This window comes from Stegodyphus dumicola, chromosome 9 (genome assembly GCF_044657685.1).
Source record: "Stegodyphus dumicola isolate Sdum_Otavi_A_Nest chromosome 9, ASM4465768v1".
Classification (NCBI taxonomy): Eukaryota; Metazoa; Arthropoda; class Arachnida; order Araneae; family Eresidae; genus Stegodyphus; species Stegodyphus dumicola.
Window position 1 is genome coordinate 151,459,707 of NC_140776.1, and position 24,015 is coordinate 151,483,721.

Here is a 24,015-nt window from a genome sequence, read left to right on the forward strand (position 1 = left end):
TTACAGTGTCACTGGATTTGGTTACTGGGGTAAGATTCAGGAGTTTTTGCATGTGTGAGTTTATAATTATATCTTTTCTGCCAAACCTGTTTTTAAGTATTTCGACAACTTCATCGTAATTTGGTTCCGAAATGCAAAAGCCTTCTATCGCGTTTGAGGCGTTGCCGCATAAGTACGATTTTAAATAATTAAATTTTTCGATCTTTGTTAAAGATTCATTATCATGGATTGCTACCTTGAAAGAGTTCCAAAAACTTGTCCACTGGGTGTAATCTCCATAGAATTTAGCGATGGTTAATTTTGGCAGACGCGTACATTTATTGCTTTCGATTTTAGAATTAGTTTCGTTAAGAGAGTTTTCATTATCCGAATTTGTTACTTTATTCAATTCTTTCAATTTTTTATTTGCTCTGAATTGCCATAACTGAATTTTCTCTTCGTATTCGATACAAGATAGAATTTCTGTTTCAAACTCTTCTGCCTCTGATTTCAAGTCACGCTCTATCTGAGCATCTAACTCACTCAGAGCTTTTGATTTCGTGATTAATTGATCTAAATTTTCTTCTAATGTACTTGTATCAATTTCTTCTTTATTCAACTCCGATTCGATTTTTTTTAGAATCTTGGACACGGTGGTCCTGATAACTTTGCGTTTCGATTTTAATTTAACAACAGACTCTTCCGCCATAGTTACTCTACAAATCAGAAAGTTTAGCCTTACCTTTTTTGCCGACTTCGCACACTTGCAACGTGCTAAATCCAATTCTTGACGGCCTAATGCACCAGCTGATGTTTCAAAATATTCTAAGATCTATAAATCGACATCAATAACTTTTTAAATGTAACTTTTAATATGTACAATATTTACAGATCATAGATCAAACATGGTGGTTCAGTTGACAAATAAATCTATATGCTTTCATAATCGAAAATCGAAGTCAAATAGGAACCGAAGTGTTCCTTATCAAATAGTGTGCGAACCTTCACACATCCATCTATCGAACTGCCGGTGGAGAGTCTATGGAAATTCAGAAGGCACGTCGCGTCTCGTTAACACGCAACGCTAGCGCCATCTATCAATTAATCAAAATAATTTCCACAAATGCATCAGTGAATCAGTGAATACATCAGTGAGAATGCCAATTAAGGCATTTGTATTAGATAAACTAACCGCTGCGCTTCCAAGCCAAAAAATAAATGAGAAAGACTTTTCGCATTTGAAAAATGTATAAAGTTAGCTGATCCACATTTTCACATTCCGGATAAGATAGATATTATTCTAGGATCTGACTACTTGTTTTCTATTTTACTTCCTGGACAAATAACTTGTTCTCAAAGTAATTTAATTGCTCAAAACTCAATTTTTGTTTTCCTCATATCCGGAAAGCTACCAGAATCTCAAACGAAATCAAATTCACTTTCAAACATGCATATTTATGAAATAAATATTGACAGCGAATTGAAAAGGTTTTGGGAGAAGTGCCAAATTCAACTGACACTGTATTCTCGCCTGAAGAATAATTTGTTTAAACACGTTTTCGGGAAAATTAATTCAGATGGTCGTTTTGTGGTGAAGTTGCCATTTTTAAAATCTAAATCTGAATTAGGTAATTCAAAACCAGCTGTACGTTCTCAATTATATGCTATGGAACGTAAATTTAAGGAAAATTTAGGTCATATGGAATTGGTTACACAAAATGGTTTAAATAGATATCAGAATGAGCAATATTTCCTTCCCCATCATGCAGTGATCAAGCCGTCTAGTACAACTACCAAATTAAGAGTCGTTTTCGACGCTTCATGTAAAACTTCCAGCCGTAAATCTCTGAATTCAATCTTGGGTGTTGGTCCTAAATTGCAACGAGACATTTTCGAAATTTTACTTAATTTTCGATTTCCGGAAATAATCTTTTCAGCAGACATAGAGAAAATGTACCGTCAGGTTTTAGTGTCCGATGAGGATCGGAACTACCAACAAATTCTTTGGAGGTTTAATCCTAACGAAGAAATACGCACATACAAGTTAAACACCGTAACATATGGTTTAGCTCCAGCTTCTTTCCTAGCCACTAGGTGCATTAAGCAAATTGCACTAGATTATTCACAAAATATTGCTGTTTCTCATACTTTACTACACGATGTATACATGGATGATTTACTATCGGGTTCAAGTACCGATAGTGATGCAATATCACTTTGTAAGGAAATTACCAGTATTTTAGAAACGCACGGTTTCCACCTACGAAAGTGGAATTCTAATTCAAATGCATTTCTTGCAGAATTTCAAGAACATTGTTCAACGGACACTAATTTAGAAATAATTCCTAATGATAAGGAAAGCACGAAAGTCTTAAGATTATTTTGGAACTCTTCAACAGACACATTCATTTTCAAACCCGCACTTGCACTCACCTCACCGTTGACAAAAAGACACATTTTGTCCCAATCGGCACGCATTTTCGATCCATTGGGATTAATTTCACCATGTACTGTTGTATTGAAAATTTTTTATCAAAAGCTCTGGCTTACAAAAGGGGACTGGGATTCTCCTATTCCACAAAGTCTTGCTGAAGATTTGTTTAAATTTCAGAAATCTTTCAATGCAGTTGAACATTTTACCGTTCCTAGAGGTGTCACGCTTATTTCCTCTCTTAATCAAAGGTGTCACACATTTGAATTGCACGGCTTTTGCGACGCTTCAACACTTGCTTACGCTGCTGCAATATATTGCAAACAAATACACGGAAATGAAATAAAGATTTGTCTCTTAGTTTCTAAAACAAAAGTCGCACCTATCAAACAAGTATCTGTTCCTAAATTGGAATTATGCAGTGCTCATTTGCTTTCAAAGTTATATCGTGCAGTCATGAACACTCTCAAAAATATAAGTTTGATGTTTACGCTTGGACTGACTCCAAAGTCGTACTTTCCTGGCTTTCCGCGCATCTCCGTAAATGGAAGACTTTTGTAGCAAACCGGACGTCTCAAATAATCGAAGTACTTCCAACAAAATACTGGAGGCATGCCCCTTCCAAAGAGAACCCAGCAGATATCGCTTCGCGTGGTATTGATCCCAAATGTCTTCCTAATTGCAACTTGTGGTGGAATGGCCCAAGTTGGCTTTTTTTGGATTCGTCTCACTGGCCGAAAGAGGAATCCGCTTCCAAAGAAATCAAGGATCTAATTAAAGCTGAACAAAGATCTGATCCTATATTTTCATTTCATAGTGCTACATCAAATGAATTATATAGTGAATTTTTTGAAAAATATTCATCATTTTCTAAGATTATACGCATTTTAGCGTATTGTTTAAGATTCATCAATAAGCGCAAAACCAGTAACAAATGTCAAACACTTATAACTGATTCCTTTTCTTCACTCACTTACACGGAAACTAAAAATGCAGAAATAATCATAATTCGATGGGTTCAGAAAGATTATTTTAATGAAGATCTCAAATCTTTGATTTTTAATAAAAATCAAAGATCGTTGCCTAAGAAACGTCAGCTACACTCCCTCCATCCGTTTATAGATGAAAACAGTCTTTTACGGGTGGGAGGGGGTTTACAAAATTCAGAATTGTCTTTTAATCAAAGCACCCAGTGATCATAGGATCATAGGATCATAGGTGGAAAAAAGCTCATTAATAAATGTGTTCACAAATGCATCAAATGCTTCAAATTTAAAGCATTCACCGCATCTCAGCTTATGGGTAATCTACCTAAGCATCGTGTAACACTCGAGAGGCCTTTCTTCAACTGCGGAGTGGACTATGCCGGTCCTATTTCAATCAAATTCAACAAGGGTCGTGGAGCAAAATCAACCAAGGGTTACATTGCTCTACTTATTTGTCTCGCTACTAAGGCACTACACATCGAGGCAGTCAGCGATTTAACCGCTGATGCATTTTTAGCTGCTTTGCGTCGCTTCAGTGCTAGACGAAGGAGCTCCAAGTCACATTTACAGCGACAATGCAACAAACTTCGTTGGGGCTAATTGAAAGCTCAGCGAAATACAACGATTGTGGGCCTCACTTCCTAAGAACGAAGCCGTTGCTCATCATTTAACTCAAGCATCAATAGAATAGACTTTATACCTCCAGCATCTCCTCATTTCGGAGGAATTTGGAAGGCCGCAATTAAATCAACCAAATATCACTGTAAAAGAGTAATCGGTGAAACTCTATTTACTTTCGAAGAATTGACAACTCTATTGGCTCAGATAGAAGCCATTTTAAATTCTCGTCCGTTATGTAGTGTAAACAATACTGACATTGATTGCATTAATATTCTCACTCCTTCACATTTTCTTACAGGAAATGTGATTCTATCCCCTCCTGAACTACCTCTTACTAGTCCTGCCAATATACGGAATAGGTGGGATCTCCTTCAAAGGATGCGCAAGGACTTCTGCAAATCATGGACCAAAGCATATCTATTTTCGCTTCAAACCAGAAAGAAATGGAAGGACACTCAGCCGAATATGAAAATCGGAGACATCGTCCTGTTACTAGATGATGGTCATCTTCCAGGTTCTTGGCCACTAGGACAAGTGGTCGAACTTCATCATGGCATTGACGGACTAGTTCGTTTATAGCTAATTGATGGCCACGGTTAAAACTAAAAACTCTGTTTTCAAAAGAAACATTCATAAATTAGCACCTTTGCCCATATATCAGGACTAATGCCTGATAGGGTGGGAGTATGTTCCGATGCACCGGAACAGAACAACTCAACCTGACTCTTTCGCTTCTGGAACTATGCCAAAGGACATTGAATTTAGTTGAATAGTCAGGCTCAGACAAACGCATTCGCAAGGCAGCCGCAATGCTGTTTATTTTTCACTATTTTTGTTCTTTTCTCGTATTTATAAGTTTTATATGTCATTTTCTTGTTTATACTTGTATTGTGAAGTTATTTAATATAAGTTTGTGTTTAAAACGAGGACGGGTATCTAGTTCATTCACATTACATCGCAACGACCCCAATAATTCATATCCGGAATGGGGTCCTTGAGTATGGAACTCGGAATTTTATTGATGGGGGAATAAACAACCCGAAAGTTAAATTTCTGCAAAATATGTGCAACTTTATAGCTAATTGATGGAAAGAAGGGAATGACAACAGAATTTTTATAATCTCCTAAAACAAGAGTGTGCCTTTTAGTGTGCTGAGATGAGAATTCTTTAACTGCTTGATTAATAATGTTGGGTGAAAAGCCCCTATCAATAGCTATTGCTTTTAAATAATTTAGTTCTTCATCAAGGGCTAGATTGGAGGAGCAAACGTGAAGAGCACGGAAAACATACGAATAAAATGAAGCTAACTTTTGTTTAGTCGGATGACATGATTTAAAGTGTGGTGGAAGGCAAACCGATGAAGGTTTACGGTAAACCGTAGTACTGAAGTTGGATGTGTTACGTGTGACCAGAATGTCGAGAAACGGAAGAGAATTGCAAGTCTCAATTTCAAAAGTGAACTGAATAGCAGGATCAGTAGAATTCATCGTTGAAAGAACTTTATTTAAATCATCTTTATTATCTTCAAACAGGGTAAAAGTATCGTCTACGTAGCGGAACCATGCCGGGAAGTTTAAAGTTTCAAACAATTTTGATTCATAATAATGCATGTAGATATCAGCCAGGATGGGACTCAGGGGGCTTCCCATGGATAATCCCTCAGTTTGCTTGTAATATTTATTTTGGAAAACAAAATGTGTTTGTTTCAAACAGAGTTGAGTGAGAGAAATTAGCTCATCAATTTCGATGCAAGAGAAATAAGGCATATGTTAGAAAAGAGGAAACACAGAAGTCTTCTGTTGCTCAACATTGTTGGTCCGAAATTCATACTTTCAATCTTTCTGCTGCCAAAATTATTCAAATAATATCTTCCATTGGAGAACTGGATTTTCTAGAGGCATTTCACATTCAAAAAAATCTTTCTGTTCTTGTTAACGATCTTAATTCCAATCCATCTTTGACTTTGGCCTTTAAAGAAATTATGTTTTAGTTCTAGTTTCACCAACAGATGGCGCCACTTGCTTATTCTTGTCCAGGCTTTCTTATCTTATCTAATCATTATTTCCTATCTTGTTCATTTGCGGTTTTGCAGCTGATGATGGTGGTTCGGTAAAACCATCGAAACTAGTCCTGTGAAAATTTTGAAAATTAACGCTGAATTTAGTTGTTTGACTCCTGCATTAGTACTTATTCGGCGTGTTATTGTGTCTTAATTATAGAAGCCCGAAACAGGCTTATTTTTTGCTTTCTTTTTTGCACGTAGTGTGGCCGCCATTTTGTGATTGCATGGGTTTCGGTAAGTACTTTTTTGAAATTTTAAAGTTCTGTTTATGTTTCGTATACTTTGATATTGTGCTTTGCTTGTCTGATTTCATGTATTTTAGTTACAAACGTTTGGTTTTTTATTCGTTACAGTGAGGGATTTTTTTGCTGTTTTGTGTGTGCTTTATTACTGCTTAGTTAATTTAGTTTGATTTTCTGCATTATTTATCATGCCTTCATCCGTTAATCGTTTCACTAAATTACGCCTGAAACGGAAAAAATTCTTGAATCATCTTGACTTTTTACTTAAATGTAAATGTAAAAAATTGATCCCCAATTTTATTAAAATCAAATCTAATCAAAAAGCTTCCAGTCGCGTTTCAAGAATTCTGTTAAATTGCAAGCTTGCCTTACTTCGGTCCATCATAAGGGATACACGCCAACAATTGTCCAAAATTGAACATGAACTCTATAAGCCTCATCTGGAACTCGCTAATTCATATCCAAAATTCACTCCCTTGAACAAAAGTCTTGGTCTAGAACGGAGAATGCAGTTAACCGTCATGAAAACACCCTTGCAGTTAAATTCGAAAAACTTCTTTTACAGTCTTCCAGTTCAAGTAGTTCAAAAAATCTTCCCATTGTAAACATCAAGCCAATAGTTAATATTTCTAATGTTAGTCTTTCAGAAGAACAAGAGAGAATTCTAAAATATAATTTTAACTTCTCACAAACTTGTAAACCCTCTATTCCAAAGATTTTGGCTCCTATCGAAAAAGCTTTCAAGTTCAGTAAAGTTTCAGATTCACAGAAAGAAATGATTAGGCATCTTATCGCTCATAATGTGAAATTCAATAATAAACCTTTGAAACCAAATCTAACTGCGAGAGAAAGAGCTACAATGCGCGAAATTCATTCTAACCCGGACATTATCATTTCAAAGGCCGACAAAGGTGGCCAGATAGTCGTCATGGATGAGAACACTTACATCGATGGTGTCACTAAACTCTTAAACGAAGGACCATATAATCCGATCCCTAAAGATCCTTCACTTTCGGACTTGTCAAAAATAAAAACTGCGATCAAATCTTCACAAATCATTTCAAGCAACTTAAAACATTCCCTTATCCCATCTGTTGCGAGTTGTGCCAGATTATATGCTCTTCCTAAAATTCATAAAAGTGGTATACATTTCCGCCCTATTGTATCAAATTTAGGTACTGCCTCGTATCCCTTAGCTAAATATTTAGTTTCTAGATTTTCAACTCTATTAGACAATAACATTTACACCATAAAAAATTCAATAGAGTTTGTAAAAAAGGTTAAAAACATTTCTCCTAGAAATTTACTCATGGTTTCTTTTGATGTAAAATCATTATTCACCAATGTTCCAGTGGAGGGTGCATTAAGATGTCTAGAAACCAGACTTCGCGAATTTCATTTCTCTTGCATCGAAATTGATGAGCTAATTTCTCTCACTCAACTCTGTTTTAAACAAACACATTTTGTTTTCCAAAATAAATATTACAAGCAAACTGAGGGATTAGCCATGGGAAGCCCCCTCAGTCCCGTCCTGGCTGATATCTACATGCATTATTATGAATCAAAATTGTTTGAAACTTTAAACTTCCCGGCATGGTTCCGCTACGTAGACGATACTTTTACCCTGTTTGAAGATAATAAAGATGATTTATATAAAGTTCTTTCAACGATGAATTCTACTGATCCTGCTATTCAGTTCACTTTTGAAATTGAGACTTGCAATTCTCTTCCGTTTCTCGACATTCTGGTCACACGTAACACATCCAACTTTAGTACTACGGTTTACCGTAAACCTTCATCGGTTTGCCTTCCACCACACTTTAAATCATGTCATCCGATTAAACAAAAGTTAGCTTCATTTTATTCCTATGTTTTCTGTGCTCTTCATGTTTGCTCCTCCAAACTAGCCCTTGATGAAGAACTAAATTATTTAAAAGCAATAGCTATTGACAGGGGCTTTTCACCCAACATTATTAATCAAGCAGTTAAAAAATTCTCATCTCAACACACTAAAAAGCACACTCTTGTTTTAGGAGATTATAAAAATTCTGTTGTCATTCCCTTCTTTCCATCAATTGGCTATAAAGTTGCACATATTTTGCAGAAATTTAACTTTCGGGTTGTTTATTCCCCCATCAATAAAATTCCGAGTTCCATACTCAAGGACCCCATTCCGGATATGAATTCCTGGGGTATTTATAGGATTCCTTGCCAGTGTGGTTTAATTTACATTGGCCAAACTAAGAGAGCTTTAAAATTTCGCGTCAAGGAACATGAGGCATATGTTAGAAAAAAGGAAACACAGAAGTCTTCTGTTGCTCAACATTGTTGGTCCGAAAATCATACTTTCAATTTTTCTGCTGCCAAAATTATTCAAAAAACATCTTCCATTGGAGAACTGGATTTTCTAGAGGCATTTCACATTCAAAAAAATCTTTCTGTTCTTGTTAGCGATCCTAATTCCGCGTTAATTTATTCTGTGAGTCGTTAGGCTAATCTATCACATTTAAAAGTGTTTAACGTTACCGATCTCTGTTAAGCCAGAAACGCCTGGCATGTGTAAACCCAAGATGGTAACTGTTAATTTTGTGCTGGAATAAAAGGTCTTATGCACCCTTCTTCTGACTTTTGTTTTTGTTTTACAAGGCTAGAAGATATAGTTCCTCAATAGTCCTTTTAAAATCTATAGTGTATGCTACATAACAGAACTAGACTTTATAAACTTACGGTATCATTTTTGTTATTAAATTATGTGTAAATCATTTTGAATCCATATTTAAGCTTCAGTATCCATGCAATAAATTTTAATAACAAAAATCGTTTCCTAAAATATCTGTATTTATATATGGAAGTAGAGAGCATATATTTATTTTAGGTTTGGTTTGGTTTATTGAGATCACTGCAAAGCACGCTAAGGTTATCTGCTTAAGGGAAGTGATGCCTTCGTGGAAGACTTTCTAAGAGAAACTGGCTCAAATACACATTACACAAAATCACGAAACACCTATTCAGCCGGCCTGTTTGTCTAGGATCGAACACAGATCGGAACTACCAGTGTTCAGCTACTTTACCGCTCGGCCGCTGGTGGGCTTGATTATTTCAGGAGTTTTGACTGTGATCGTTCATTACTGCATTTGAAAGTTCTCTAAAAATTCCACGATTGTTATTTTGAGCATTTTCTTCTTATTTTCTGCAATGAAATTAATAAACAGTCTCATTATTCTCACGGCAAAAATTCCACGATTGTTGTTTTAGCATTTTCTACTTAATTTCTGCAATGAAGTAAATAAATAGTCTCATTATTTTTACAGCAAAAATTAAATTTGATTTTATAAAATCGAAGAAGTATGGAATTTATAAAATACTATCACTAAGTAGTGATTAAAAATGTCAAACCTGGCTTGAATAAATATCTTAATCACTTTGCATTATAAGAGAAAAGGAGAAAAGTAACGAATATATATTTTACTTGCATGCCGGTGGGCATCGACATTGGATCTTCTCTGCATTTCTTTCCCTTAAAACGGATTCAAAACAACTTTCTAAAAAAGATTGAAGATTCAATAGCACCAAAAAGCATAGCAGGAATTAATGTAATTTCTCTGCATACTTTCCTTCATACTTATATAAAGAATAAAAAAGAACGTCACATGAATTTTATTTTATATAAATTCATAATCAGCTTCCGATTAACCGGGCACGATAGCCATGATTAACTCAAAATCACGGATAATCCAGAGCAAGCTAAAAGAATGCAAAAAAGAAAAATGATCCTTACCATAATTACAGGAAAGTACTACTAACGCATTTTCTGTACTCTCAAGCAATTTAATACGGATAATAAATTTATTTAGAAATTTATTAGAACAGAAATTTTTTGTTATTCACCCTTTCGTTCGAATTTCAGCTTCAAATTATTCTTTTTATAAAATTCCCTTAGGTGAATACAAAAACTTATACTTGTTTGATATTTAAACATTTCTAAGCAAGAAAATCAGGAACATTTGGTGATCTACACTAATTCAGTAATAAACTTATGTATTAGCACAAGGTCGCCAAATATTTAGAATACACAATCTGGTCGCTATGAGCGTAACAATCAATTCTTCAGTCAGCCATGATCTTAACATATCTTCAATGAAGTTATGTCACTATTTTTGTATGCATTATTTTTGTTGTATTCTATGTTCCAGCCATTTATTTTGGGCAAATTATGGTTTTTTGCCTTAAACTGAGTTTCAAAACATGCGTTTCTGGAATTTATTTGCAATGGAAGAAACTGAGTTAAAATTTTATGCAAGAATACAGCTTTTTGCGACAAAGTCGCTGAAACGAAGAACTGCTTTGAATTCCCAAAACAATAGCAATAGAATTTGCATAAGACCTTAGAAAAAAAAATCCAAACCATCTTGTAAGTAGGTTTATTTTCTGATTTTTTAGATAAATACCTCGTTAGAGCATAAAATATATACGTAATAAGTAAATTTTGGGGTACTTTTCCGTTTTGCCGACGCAGGCGATACACTCGCCAATAATGGTACAACTGGTGCCAAACGAATATCCTCGCTGGTAACCTTTTACGCCTCATTCTCAAAACAAGTCGCCTCCATTTCTTATCAGATTGGTTGTATCTTTCAATACTGGTATACAATTACATAGAAGTTTTACCAGATAGTTCAATTTTATGCCCTAAGGCCATTCACGGTAATTAAGTCAATTAAAATGCAATCACACTGCTCTCCTGAAGGCGAAAATATAGAAAAGGCAACGTCAAGGGTTAAATTCATCAATTCTAATGAGAATGCACTAAAGAAGTAAAGCACTACGGTTTTATATAATTTCTGAGTAAGCTATTCGTACGAATTGAAATAATTCTTGCATTTAAGCTTGTATTCCAAACTAAGATTTAACTTGAAATTAATGTAAATAATTACTGAGAGAGTTAGATTTTTGTAGCGTAGTTTACGCGGGATGAGATCACTTAGGGTCACGTGATACGAACCGGCGACTCAGGATGTTGAACCATGAAAGCATAGAAAATTCTTAAATTAATGCCTTTTTACAAAGTTATTAGCTTTTTAGACAATTTTAAAAGATATTAAAATGTTTGTGCCTTCAAAATACAAAATTCTTAGAACTAACATTTGTTAGCGTTTTTTATGTATACCGTATGTTGTCGCCAATAAAGTCTGTTTGGCGAGTTTTGCGCCGGCGAAACGGAAAAGTACCAATTTTTGCTCTGAGTTGAAAGCTGAAGTAAAGTACCGGATGTATACTAAGACTGGTGATTTTGTCGTTAGTTAATAATTTTGTTCTAGTAACCATACTTTATCTGCTTGATAATGATATTATTCTGGAAACTTTATGCTTTCTCTTAACTCGAACCAATGGAATTATGGAATATTTTTTTCTCGGTCACGTATTCTATGTTTTTTGATTGCAATTTGGTATTTTTAAGACTGCTTATTTTCAACGGTGAAAATCGAATTCCTTTTTTATTCTCATGTTGGAGTGTACATTGAAGTTTCAGCTGCCCTTGAGAGATCGTAATCATTTCAGTGTTCATTGCCGCGGTTGTGCGCGATGCCAAGTTTGTGCAATTCTCTAAATTTTAGGGAAAACAAATCTCTGTATACTTGCGGAAAACCCATGTACACAGCTGATTTTTATTTAAAACTAATTTTTTTTAAATTTTGAATTGTGTTTTCTTTTGATGTATTGATAAGGTTATCCGATGTACAATAAATATCAATAGTTTGCGATATTTCTGTAAAACAAAATCGCTAAAACCGCCAACTTGCGACCGATAAGTAAGTTTATTACCGATTTTAATGAGGATTTATGCTATCATTTTCTTTTATCTGTGAAAAATCGCCAAATTCCGCCAAGGTTTTGCGTTAATACGTAAGTATCTCAATCGGCGTGTTTATTGTTAATGCATGTAATTCCTTAATAATAGCGAAATTGATTTATACTATTTATACTTTAGTTTGTATTCCTAAATATATTATTAAATATTAATATTGCAGAAACTTGTGACTTGTTCTGACAGTATCTACAAGCTATAAAAATGTAAATCTTATATATTTTTTTCATAAAATTTGTCTTTTCTTATAAAATGATTTTTTTAATGAACAGAGCAGTACTTATGGGCGGTAACCCAAACAAATATATTTTGGCAATTAACAAAGTCGGCAAATGAGTTAGTGATTTTTGTGGGGAGACAGAGATAAATAGAAAGTGCAGGTAAATTAAACAAATATTAGTTATCTCTCTCTCTCTCTATCTCGACAATGCGTGTCTACACTTTTCTTTCTGCATTTCCTGTATTTGTTTACATTTCTTCTTTATTTCACGGTCAAATGCTATTTGTTTCTGTATATATTACACTAGAAAGCTTGGCGGTATTACGAAATGACTGCAGTTCTAGATATTATAAATTGCTTATAAACAGATGATTGCTAATGCAAACAAATGTTCACGTTCCCTCTGACACGCTCGATTTGCGTTCAGCTGAAAATTCAGTTTAAAATACAATGTCGGAATAAAATCGGGCAAAATTTTAAACTCTTTACACGAAAGGATATTTAGCATAGGAGTTTGGGTAAACCTACCTGATGAGATGTACTACGCATAGCTCGTTAGTTGGTTTCGTCTCCTTTAATTTCTCAACATTTATAAGTTTCTAGGTAATTCATATGTAAATATAGTTAAATGCATAGAAAGCAACAATTGTATGAATTAAAAATATTTAAATGTTATTAAATATCATGATAATTTAATTAAAACAGTGATAACTGCATGTATGGTATCAGTGTATATGGACTATTTGAATGCCGTGGCAACTTCACCACATTGGCTAGTACAGTTACGCAAGCAACCAATAAACTATCGGTGACAAACAGACACTTAAGCCGCATATAATAAAGATATGCACTTCAGTAGGAACCAATGTGAAACAAAAGATTGTTTGTACATTCGAGTTTATTTATAAATTGAGCAATTTACTTTTACGGATAATTTAATTTTTTTTAAAATCCATGATTATATAAAATTAAATCATATACTGTTGCAGATAAAAACAACTCCGAAATACTATCACTGCTCTTTTTCCAAAGACTTCATCACTTTCATTTTGCAGTTGTTTTTTATTCTGACAATTTCTGATAGATTCATGTTTTACAATAAAGAAATTTAACTATTTTAGATAGAAAACCCTTTAATCTGCAGCCCGCTTAATCGGAAGCTGACTTCGTTATTATACAATCCTTGAGCCTTTTTAACTTCAAAAAAAGCAATGTATTTCATTTAACTGATTTTTTTCAGAAATAATTAAGTAATAAAATTATTTACATACAAAATTTCAATAAATAAGATACGAAAGCAAATTTTCTGATAAAATTCCACAAATAAATAATGAAAGTAAATTTTCTAATAAAATTCCACAAATAAATTATGAAAGCAAATTTTCTAATAAAATTCCACAAATAGATCACGAAAATAAATTTTCTTATCTGTGTGTTAATCTCTAGTTTATAATAAAGATATTAAAAACTGTAACATAAAATCCTTTATAAATGTTTGGAAACGTTATTAAACGAATACTGAAGATTTAAACAAAGTTAATCATTGGGTAATAAGTTTTAGATGAAACCTCTGTTCAGATTGTGAAACGCAGCTACATCATGGAAAGAAACAATGATAAATGTGACGAGAACGACAATAACGAACGTGTTCCAGGAGTGAAAAAGCTTCTGGATCATGTCGGGACTTTGCAAAAATTCCTGGAACGCTTAGAAGATATAAAATAGAGTTAGAAAAGCAGAGATTATGGAAAAAGCCATATAGAATATATGTATTCAAAATATACACTCATGTCCATAAATTAAGGATAATTCGGAGTCACGCGGAAATCGAACTTTAAAATAAATATATCACCTGTAAAATCACTACACACATCTTCAAGAATCATATGCAAAATTCAGGAAGTAACCAGATGACACCGATGTTACGTCACAATGACGAGAGTGTTAGAGAGTGATATATAAGGAATACAGGCAAAGAAGTAAAATTGTTCGCAGGCGCTTTATAAGCATTTCAGTGCAATAACCGAATAGTTATGACACAAAGGACGCATTTGGATGATTTTTTTACGTGGTCGAATTATCGACCGTCTAGAATGTGGGCGTACCCAACTGGAAGTATCAGACGAACTTGGAATTGCCCAGAGTGTCATCTCCAGGCTTTGGCAACGATTCCAAGATGATGGTAATGTGAGTAGACGTTACAGCACAGGTCGCCCCAGAGTTACAACGCCGAATGAGGACCGGTATTTGGCAGTTACTGCCAAAAGTAACAGGTGGAGCACAGCCTCAGACCTGTCTCGTCAGCTCTTTTCAGCCACTGGTACGACAGTTTCAAGGCAGACCGTGTACAGACGCTTAGAGCAGATTGGTCTATATGCTCGTAGAGCTGTCAGATGCGTTCCACTTTCTGCAACTCACTGTCGCCTGCGGTTAGCCTGGAGTAGAGAGCATGCATTGTGGACACCGCAACAGTGGGCTTGTGTGATGTTTTCGGACGAGTCCAGGTTTAGCTTTCAGTCTGAATCTCGCCGGACTTTCATATGGAGAGCTCCAGGTACCCGTTACCACCAAGAAAACATCATTGAACGACACCGTTACGGTGGTGCAGGAGTGCTCGTTTGGGATGGAATTATTCTGGGTTCCAGAACTGACTATGCTCAAATTGGAACCATGACAAGCCAAATCTATCGGGACGTCATTCTGGAACAACATGTAGGTTTGTTTCGGGCGCCATGGGGGCACAATTTGTATTTATGGATGACAACGCCCGTCCTCACCGTGCAAACATCGTAAGCGAATGATTTCAATCGGAAGATATCACCCGTATGGACTGGCCAGCATTCTCACCGGACTTGAATCCAGTAGAGCACGTGTGGGACATGCTTGGCCGACGAGTTGCAGCCCGTCAACCTCCTCCTACATGTCTACCGGAACTTCGGAGAGCATTGCTTTTTGAGTGGTGTTATATTCCCCAAGATCAGATCGATAATTTGATACTCAGCATGCCTAGGCGTTGTACGGACTGTATTGCATCGTCTGGGAGACATACAATGTATTAACAATCATACCGACCATGTAATATTTGTTTTTTGTAAATAGGTTTTTTTTTGTAATTTGCACTAGGGAGAAAAAATCGCTAATTTTTTTAATAATATCAAACATATAGCATCTTTTTTTTTTTTTGCTCTTTACCTTTTGTTTAATAAATAAGCTTTACAAATAAGTCAAATTTGTTTTGCTTCTAACTCTTCCTTTGCCTGATTTTGCATTATCCTTAATTTATGGACATGAGTGTATTTAGAAAATAGTAGCATATAACAGACTGTTTTGCCTCTAATCAAGGAAAAACTTTTATATTAAGTAGGTATCCTACTTGTTCAATGTTTCGTTCAGTTCAGGCTGAGGGGGAACTTTTTTACGTTGGTAAACGTTGCATGTAATGAATGAAATATGCGAGTCTGTAGAAGTAACTGTTGAATGAATCACGATGGTCACTGACTAAGGTTAATTTCTATCATGACTGTCTTCAAAAAAGAAGAAAAAATAAATACCATCTCTAGCAGTACAGATATTTTTCCTGTCGGGTATAACTCTTCCTGACTTAAACTTGAGATGGTAGCATTTGCAACGACTGAAGATGACTTCATTCATGCAATTCCGTTCACAAGCCTGGAACAAGAAAAATGAAATATTATTTGTGTTCTGATAGCTGCTATCCATTAAGTAAGCTGTAGATTACAAGCAAAGGGAGAATTCAATGTTTTGCTCACTATCTGGCTGTAGGGTTTTGCTGTGTAGTTTGATGTCTTAAGGTCTCCATCTTTTGCACATTCTCCCCAAGGAGGACCAAGACGATTTACTTCCAAATACTCTACACCAACGGAACTCATATCTCCCGGATTGATATCAAAACCTTTCTCTCTAGCGAAAGGTAAGCTTCGAGGATCATGGACGACAACTCGCACACTCAGCTGCTTAGCAAACAAAGGGAACATACTGGATTTGGGAGACTGCAGATACAGCTGAAGACCTAAAAGTACAAAAAATTTCTTCTGCTTAAAAAATAAACAACAAAAGCAATCAATAAAAAAATTCATAAAATTGGCCCTGCTCTTGAGATAAGTCATAGGCTATGAAATTTAATTTGTTAAAGTGCCGATATTTCTTTACGTCTTTTACCTAAGCGTTAACAATGAATGACAATAAACTTCGTGTGTTTTCGTGGTTTACATTCTGTTTACTTGAAAGATCTCGCTGCAGTATTTATTTTTTATATAGAGCATCTAGAAATATACTTTCAACTAAGTGGTTCTTATGCTTAGATAGTGAATTTTTAAAAATAGTTTTCACTTAGTGAATTCACCTGAGTATGGCAAAGCAAAGGAAGACTATTTATATAATGGGAATAATGCTTTTGAGTAGAATTTTCCCTGCAAAAAATTGGCGCTTATACTTTACACATGACAAAAAATCTGCAAAACCTCCCATACTCCCCCTCCGTTTGCTAAAATTCGAACAAGGTTTGATCACCACTGTTCAGCCATCTCTAACATTATGCCATTTATGTGTCTGAGTGCAACTAGTGTGAGGGTATTGTAAAAGAACCTTAAGAAACCTTCATATCCTTTGTGTTAAAAGTGAATTTAGAAAACATATATTGACGTATAATATGGTTTGCATAAAAAAGTATTTGCGATTAGTAAATTGTCCTGTAGAACTGAAACTCCAGGCAATAAAATGCTTATTATGCTTTGATGAGCTAAAAGCAAAGCATCTCATGCCTTGAACTTGAAAAATTTGCTCAGATGTTTGATAATGAATCTATTGATTTATAGGGAATTATTGACTTCCTCGTGCACCTGGAGCATATTCAGCTAGTAAGTAGCAGATCCGTGATTCTATTCCTTTTGAGGGCATAGCTAATTTTTTAACATTTCTTACTTCATAAACTGTAAAAGGCTTGACAGTGGAGCTCGACTAAAATGTGGTATATGATAATTCATCAAAATTTATTAGGTCTCGTTTCTTTCTCCCAAATAGCCTCTTAAACGGGAATGTTTGATCCCCCCCCCCTCCCGGAGCTCGTCATGGTTTAACACATAGCTCCTCTGACTAGCATTACCAGGTGAACTGAATCCCGTTTTGGGAAAGTTGATTTCTGTTCTTTCTTGACCCCAGAAACCTAACAGCTTTGTAGATTTAAGTATTTTTCACACTTATTGCCTACAGAAATTTAAGAGTTCTAAACCAAATTTAAGGCGCAGTTACGAAATAAAAACGAGTTATTTTTTATGTGCGTAAAATCGCACGCTTCATTCAGTTTTGCAGTTGGTCCTATAAAATATTAATTAAGCTTATCTCTGTCAAATTCTCATGTATAAACGCAAAAAGATAAGTGTTTAATTTACGAACAACGATATTCTAATGATAGGAATTCTCTTTTATTACTCCTATAATTAGGGTTATAATTTTATAAATTCCTCAAGATAACTGTGTGAAACTGTTTTTCATATAAATTCTGTACCGTATTTTTAAAAACTTTGTAAATGGATAGATCCTAGTAACAATATCTGAGCAAATAAAGCACATATGCCCCTTTCCTGAGTTCCCAATGTACACTGCTCAAAAAAAAAAAAAAAAAAATGGGACAGTGCTATATCTCCCGTTCTACTGGGCCGATTGACAAAATTCAAACTGCGTTCTTCATGTCTCGAAAGCGCGACTTAGGATATATATTAGATCTATATATAGCACTATTCTAACATAGGTATTTTGACACAAAATCGGACTTTTTCTGAAATAACATACCAATGTTTTTCCATATTTCGATTCTACGGCTCAAATTATGCCAGAATACCAAGTTTTGTAAAAATCGTACGAGTAGTTTTTAAAATATTAGCTCTCAAAATTTTAGCTCCTCAATGTTAATTGAATTTGGCAAATATTTATTAATATCTCTTTTTTTTACTAAACTTTTTTTATTTTTTCTCTCACATTTCGAAATTTAGGTTCATTCCAAATAAAATTTACCCATTTTTTGTGTTTTATTTTTTAAATTTCTATTTTTAAATAATTTTTATAAATTTTTCGAAAAAAATTTTGAATTATAACCTATAAAATTTTTACCATCGTCATAAAGTAGGTGTATTTTTAAGCATATCTGCAAAAAATTAGACTTTTTTATTCAAAATTTTCTAAGATATACACGAATTTACATATTTTCGCGTTTTGAAATTTGGCATCTTTTTTTTGAGCGATAATAACGCCAAATGTGGTCTATGGATTTTTGTTACACTGAATTGCCACAGCTATTTTTAACCTTAAATTTCAAGTCAAATTTTACGAAGAATTAATTATATGAAATTTTTTCCCACAATAAGGCGTAATAAATATTTATTAATACTATATGAAAATCTATTTTTTTTAATTATAGATGATATTATTCAAATTTTTAACAATTTTTTTTTTAATTTCTCTCTTTCTTCCTTTTTTTTTAAAAAATAAGAGTACATTTTTCTAAGAGTAAATTTTTGCCTTCGGCGTTTTATCGTCTGCTACTTTACTTCGTTTAAATCGAATTGTCTAAAACTGAGAATTTTCTTTTAATGTTTATTTGAATTTTATGAAAATATTTTATGACATTAACTGCATAATTTATTTCTAAACAAACTGTTGCTTTTGAAGTGCTTGAAAGAGCGGCAGATACTATCATCCATATTTTTAAAGCACAGTATATTTTTATAGAAACATAAGATTTAGAATAGAAATGATCTGCAGCTACTTAATGGCTGGTTAAGTCAGCAGCTTCTGTAGACAAGTACGAATAATTATATAAATGACACACAACATTCTGGATTCAATTAACAACGAGGATACGATGTTTATTAAATTTAAGAAGTTTTAACACATAAAAAATCAACTCATTTTTTATCCTAAAATGTATTTTTGTGCGTATTCATTATATCCTTAAAATTCTAATTTAGAATGTAATTGTCAAGAACTGAATCCTAATCATCAGTAATATAATAAGTAATTATTACGGTTATTAATAAATCCTTCTTATAAAGTAATTGCAAATATTTCAAAACACTTTCTGTCTGAATGCAAATATTTTTCTATGCAAATTTTTTTATTTTATATTAATCAAGATTGCACACGATATTATTTATTTGCACTTCAATTTTTACCGTCAGCTCTAGTAGAATAAGAGTACAAATCAATTATATTAATTAAGGATTGATTGGATTATTTAATTATGGCAAAGCACATGAGGGCTATCTGCCTAAAGGGAGGGATGCCTTCGTGGAGGACTTTCTAAGATAAACTGGCTCGTATACACGTTACACATGGGGAAAACCACTAAAACGCCCATGCAGCCATCCCGTTCGCGGAGTTCGAACTTCCGACCGAACTACCAGTGCTTAGCGACTTTACCGCTCGGCCGATGGTGGACTATTTAATTAAGAAATGACCATCTAAATTTAGAAACAGCGTACCGTAACAGCAATTCAATTATTGGCGCCGTATCTTTCATGTTACTCCCGATTGGTAAGCTACATAATTTTTAATGAGTATTCGGGTTTTGTTAGTAACTTAATTTGGAAATCGCGCTTAAACTAAGTTAGTTGGTTATTTGAACATAGAAAGAACATGGGAGCTATTTGGTTAAGATGCTTTCATAGAGAACCTTTGTAAAGAGAACCTAGAAAACTACGAAAACCAACCATGCAGGCTGGGTTAGACTTCGCAACAAACAATTAGTATTTAACAATCTTCAAATGCTAGGCAACTGGTGAGGCTCCAATTAAATCTCCAATTTAATATTTTATTTGTAAATATTTAAAATATTGTTGTACACTTAGACACAAAAAGCAGAATTTAAGTTTTGTTAACTCGTTAGTAAACTACCAAGCCGTAGTGCCAATGAATATTCAATTTCTTTTGCAATAATTGTATTCACTCAATATTCTTGGAATATGAGCTAAAGAAGGAACGTTCTCGGAAGATTAAAGAAGTGTTTAAATCCAGTGATATAAGGTTTGTCTTACAAGCTCAGGATCAAAACGATTCTGCAATTGCCCCAGTAGTTGACTTGTAAATGGCTGTGAATTAAGCAGATGACTTTTAATCTTACGATTTCAGTCAGATAACGTATTCCAAATGTTTTGTATTGCATGACAATGCATCTTTTCATTATTCAATAACCAGTCGGAGAACCGCTTGTGTTCCGAAAATAAGTATATGTACTCTATCGTCCAGCATGTTTTTCAAATTTGTCTTCTTATGATTTTTTTTCTTTCACAAAAACTAAAGTTGCCTCTCAAAGGAAAGTTTTTTGATATTGAAGAGACAAAAGGAGTATGACATCTACTTTTAGAGGCATGTAAAAAACAGATCTCTACAAGCCTTCTCTTCCATTACATGTTGTGCAGTGAGACAAAAAGTTGCATCAGCGTAAATTCTATAATCTATTTTTATTACACTCTGATTACTTTACTAACATACAGTGAATATATACTAAATCTTTTACTTCAGCTTAAGTAATTCGGAATTTTTGACGGAATTGTTGTCGGAACTAGGACTTAGAAGATAAGTCAAATTAAATATTTCGATAACCCAATAAATTCAAGGTTGAATTTCAATATTTTATTTTCGAAGGGAGGGGAATTTTTTTCAGTTTTGGTCCATTATCCTAAGTATATTTGCTTCGATTCTTTATTTTTCCATAAAAGCGAAAAATTTTCGCATGGTATACATATAACGCATAGCTTCAAATTAAAATTTAATAATTTACAGAGTGGTTATAATTAAAGTTCCACATTGAAACGGTCATAAAAGTGTAGTGAGAAATTCATCCGTGAAAACCACGAATTAGCGATTAGAAATTGTGAGATCCCAAATCACTCGCACAAGTGCGTACAATCTGGAATTCGTTTTCTTACAGATCGTTAATTTGTAATTTTTGAAACCTGAATTCGGCCCTAAAACATGAAGATACTGATTCAAAACGCTTTTAATCGATTTGGGCCAAAGAAATGCCTCATGTTATCTATCTAGTTCTATTGCATTCGATTGCATAGCAGTCATTCCACACCGTTTAGTGTTGAATGACAGCTAGTTTCATAACTGAACCATTTTTCTCTGAAGAGCAGTCGACAGCTGGACCACTGTGTTTGCAGCTCACTTAGAGTCAATGTTAAAATGTTTCGTGATACATGAACTGCAGTAACGTGGCATTTTAGATACTACTATTTTTATGCAGGGCTGGCCCCACCTCACGTGTGTCGCACAGTTACTTTAGGCAACATTTCACGAATGAACGTCTTATAGGCCAACACTTCCCCTCTTCCCACCAGTCCTCAACCTCTGTGACTTTTAGCTATGGGGTTTTCTCAAAAGCATTGTTTATGGTGATAATCTAAACAGTTTGGCAGAAATGAAAAATGTGATACACTGACATGTCCGTAACATTCCTCCTGATATGCTGAGAGCTGCTCTTGAGAATGCGGTAACAGGATTTAACTTGCTTTCGGAAAATGCTGGAGGCTACATTGAACATGCTTTGTAACACGTTTCGGAAAATATTAAACACATTTTAAACAGATGTTTTCGTGTCTTATTTCATTTATCAACCTTGTATACACGGCCATTTTTTCCCTGGTGGTGAGTTTTTGAACTCTCTTTTTTTTTTTTTTTTCCCCCTCAGAAAATAAATTTCCATAACCTCCTTTACACGATTCCCAAGTTTGATAACATTTGGTACGGTAATTTTCTTTTTATGACCATTTCAAATTGGAACTTTAATTATAACCACCATGTAAATTAAACTTTAAAAATTTGACAGTTTGGGTCAAGTCCCAGCTTTAAAAAAATATATATAAATATAATCTTTTATATTAATCCTCTTAGAAAGAATGTTTTAAGAAGCTAAATTTTCTCTCGCGTTATAGATTGTATAAAAAAATGATCTTTAATATGATTTAGATTGTTTCAGCCGATATAAGAATCGGGTTACTCGGTGGTACAGAATAAACCCTGCTGGACTATTTTATTTCTTTGTCATTTAGCAAAAATCTTTTAATTAAAATATTTATCCTTTGGACTTCGCTTTAAACTTTATTTATAGTTAAAATGACTAGAAAATGAAAAGCTCTATTCAGATGAAACGCAATTCATGTAATTGATATTTTAAAAAATTGACAAGAATGCAAAATTTATGGAAGTCTAGCAATCGAAAAATCTTAATTTTCTTGTGTGTGCACTGAAAATAACTGTAGAAGGAAAGAAGAAAATTAGGGAGAAAAGTAAGCAAAAATTTGCAGGGAAATTTTGCTGTCAGACATACCAAAATGTTTCAAAAAGTTGGACGCTTTTGAATATACTTTCAGGATATTTCAAAGAATTTATGTGTTCAAAGAAAAAACACTTGGACGTGTACACCAGCAAATACCATCAATTGAGCTTGTGGTTAACAGAAAAGACAAAAACGATATCATTGCAGATTAAAGTGAAGAGCGACTGGTTTTAGACTATATGGTTGTATAAATTTAAATTAAGTTATAGAACATCATATCGTATCATAAATGGAGAATCCCATGATTTTCTCATTCGAATTATTTGAAGATTCAGGAGTTTATCCAGTGATGTATGTGGATGTCACCTAAAGATGTTTTTTTTTCCTCCTGATGAAACAGCGACCGAGCGGTAAAGTCGTTGAACGCTGGTAATTCTGTTCGAGGTCCGAATCCCGCGAACGGGCTGGCTGCATGGACATTTTCGTGGTTTTCTCCATGTGTAACGTGCATGCGAGCCAGTTTTCCTTAGAAAGTCCTCCACGAGGGCATCCCTCCCCTTAGGCAGATAGCCCTAGTGTGCTTTGTCATAATTAAATAAACCAAAACCTCTTGATGAAACCAGTCTTTCCTTTCATCTCATACCTTTAAAATGTTTAGCCTCTAAAGACTGATAAAGGCTCTGACCAAATATTGATGAAATGGATTGAATTGGATTATTAAGTTATGTCAAAGCAGGGGTATCTGCTTAAAAGAAGGATGCCTTTGTGAAGAACTTTTTAATGGAAACCAGCTGGCATACACGGTACACATAAGAAAATACACGAAAACGCCCATGCAACCAGCCCGTTTACCGGGATTCGAACCCCGGAGCGAACTACCAGGTTTCAGCGACTTTACCGCTCGGCCGTTTGTGGGCCTTTATGAAATGGAAGGCGATAACTTTATTTAAAATGATTGTCAGAAATATCAAGATATTTGGAAAATTTGGATGCTTTTTAATATACTTGCGGAATGCCTAAAGAAAAGAGCAAGAATAAAGTAGAATGCCTGAAGAAAAAGAGAAGAAAAAATAAATTTTTGGGTAAAATTTAGTATTTGTATTTTTTTAATTTAAAACCTTTTAATCTTATGATATTTGATTCTTACGATTTCAAAAATAAAATATTTGACTGAAATATGAATAACATTTAAGAAGCCAAATGTAGGATAAAATTGTGTAAAGCAATATGGCAATATGTAGGATAAAATTGTGTAAAGCAATATGTAATATGGGCACAATGACAAAACTGTTTAAAGCAGTGTATGCAAGTCA

General features: G+C 34.3%; 1 protein-coding gene across 4 annotated transcripts in view; it reads right to left on the reverse strand.

Annotated features, from left to right (window-relative positions):
* LOC118200351 (degenerin mec-4-like) overlaps positions 1-24,015 on the reverse strand; it is a 124,927-nt gene that overhangs the window by 20,397 nt on the left and 80,515 nt on the right. For all 4 annotated transcript variants that reach the window (XM_085824239.1, XM_085824238.1, XM_085824241.1 and 1 more), the window contains 3 exons: positions 16,179-16,438; positions 15,960-16,077; positions 9,792-9,864 (listed from right to left, as the gene is read on the reverse strand). In XM_085824239.1, the coding sequence (XP_085680365.1) occupies positions 9,792-9,864; positions 15,960-16,077; positions 16,179-16,438 (451 nt within the window). The remainder of the gene's footprint in view (positions 1-9,791; positions 9,865-15,959; positions 16,078-16,178; positions 16,439-24,015) is intronic.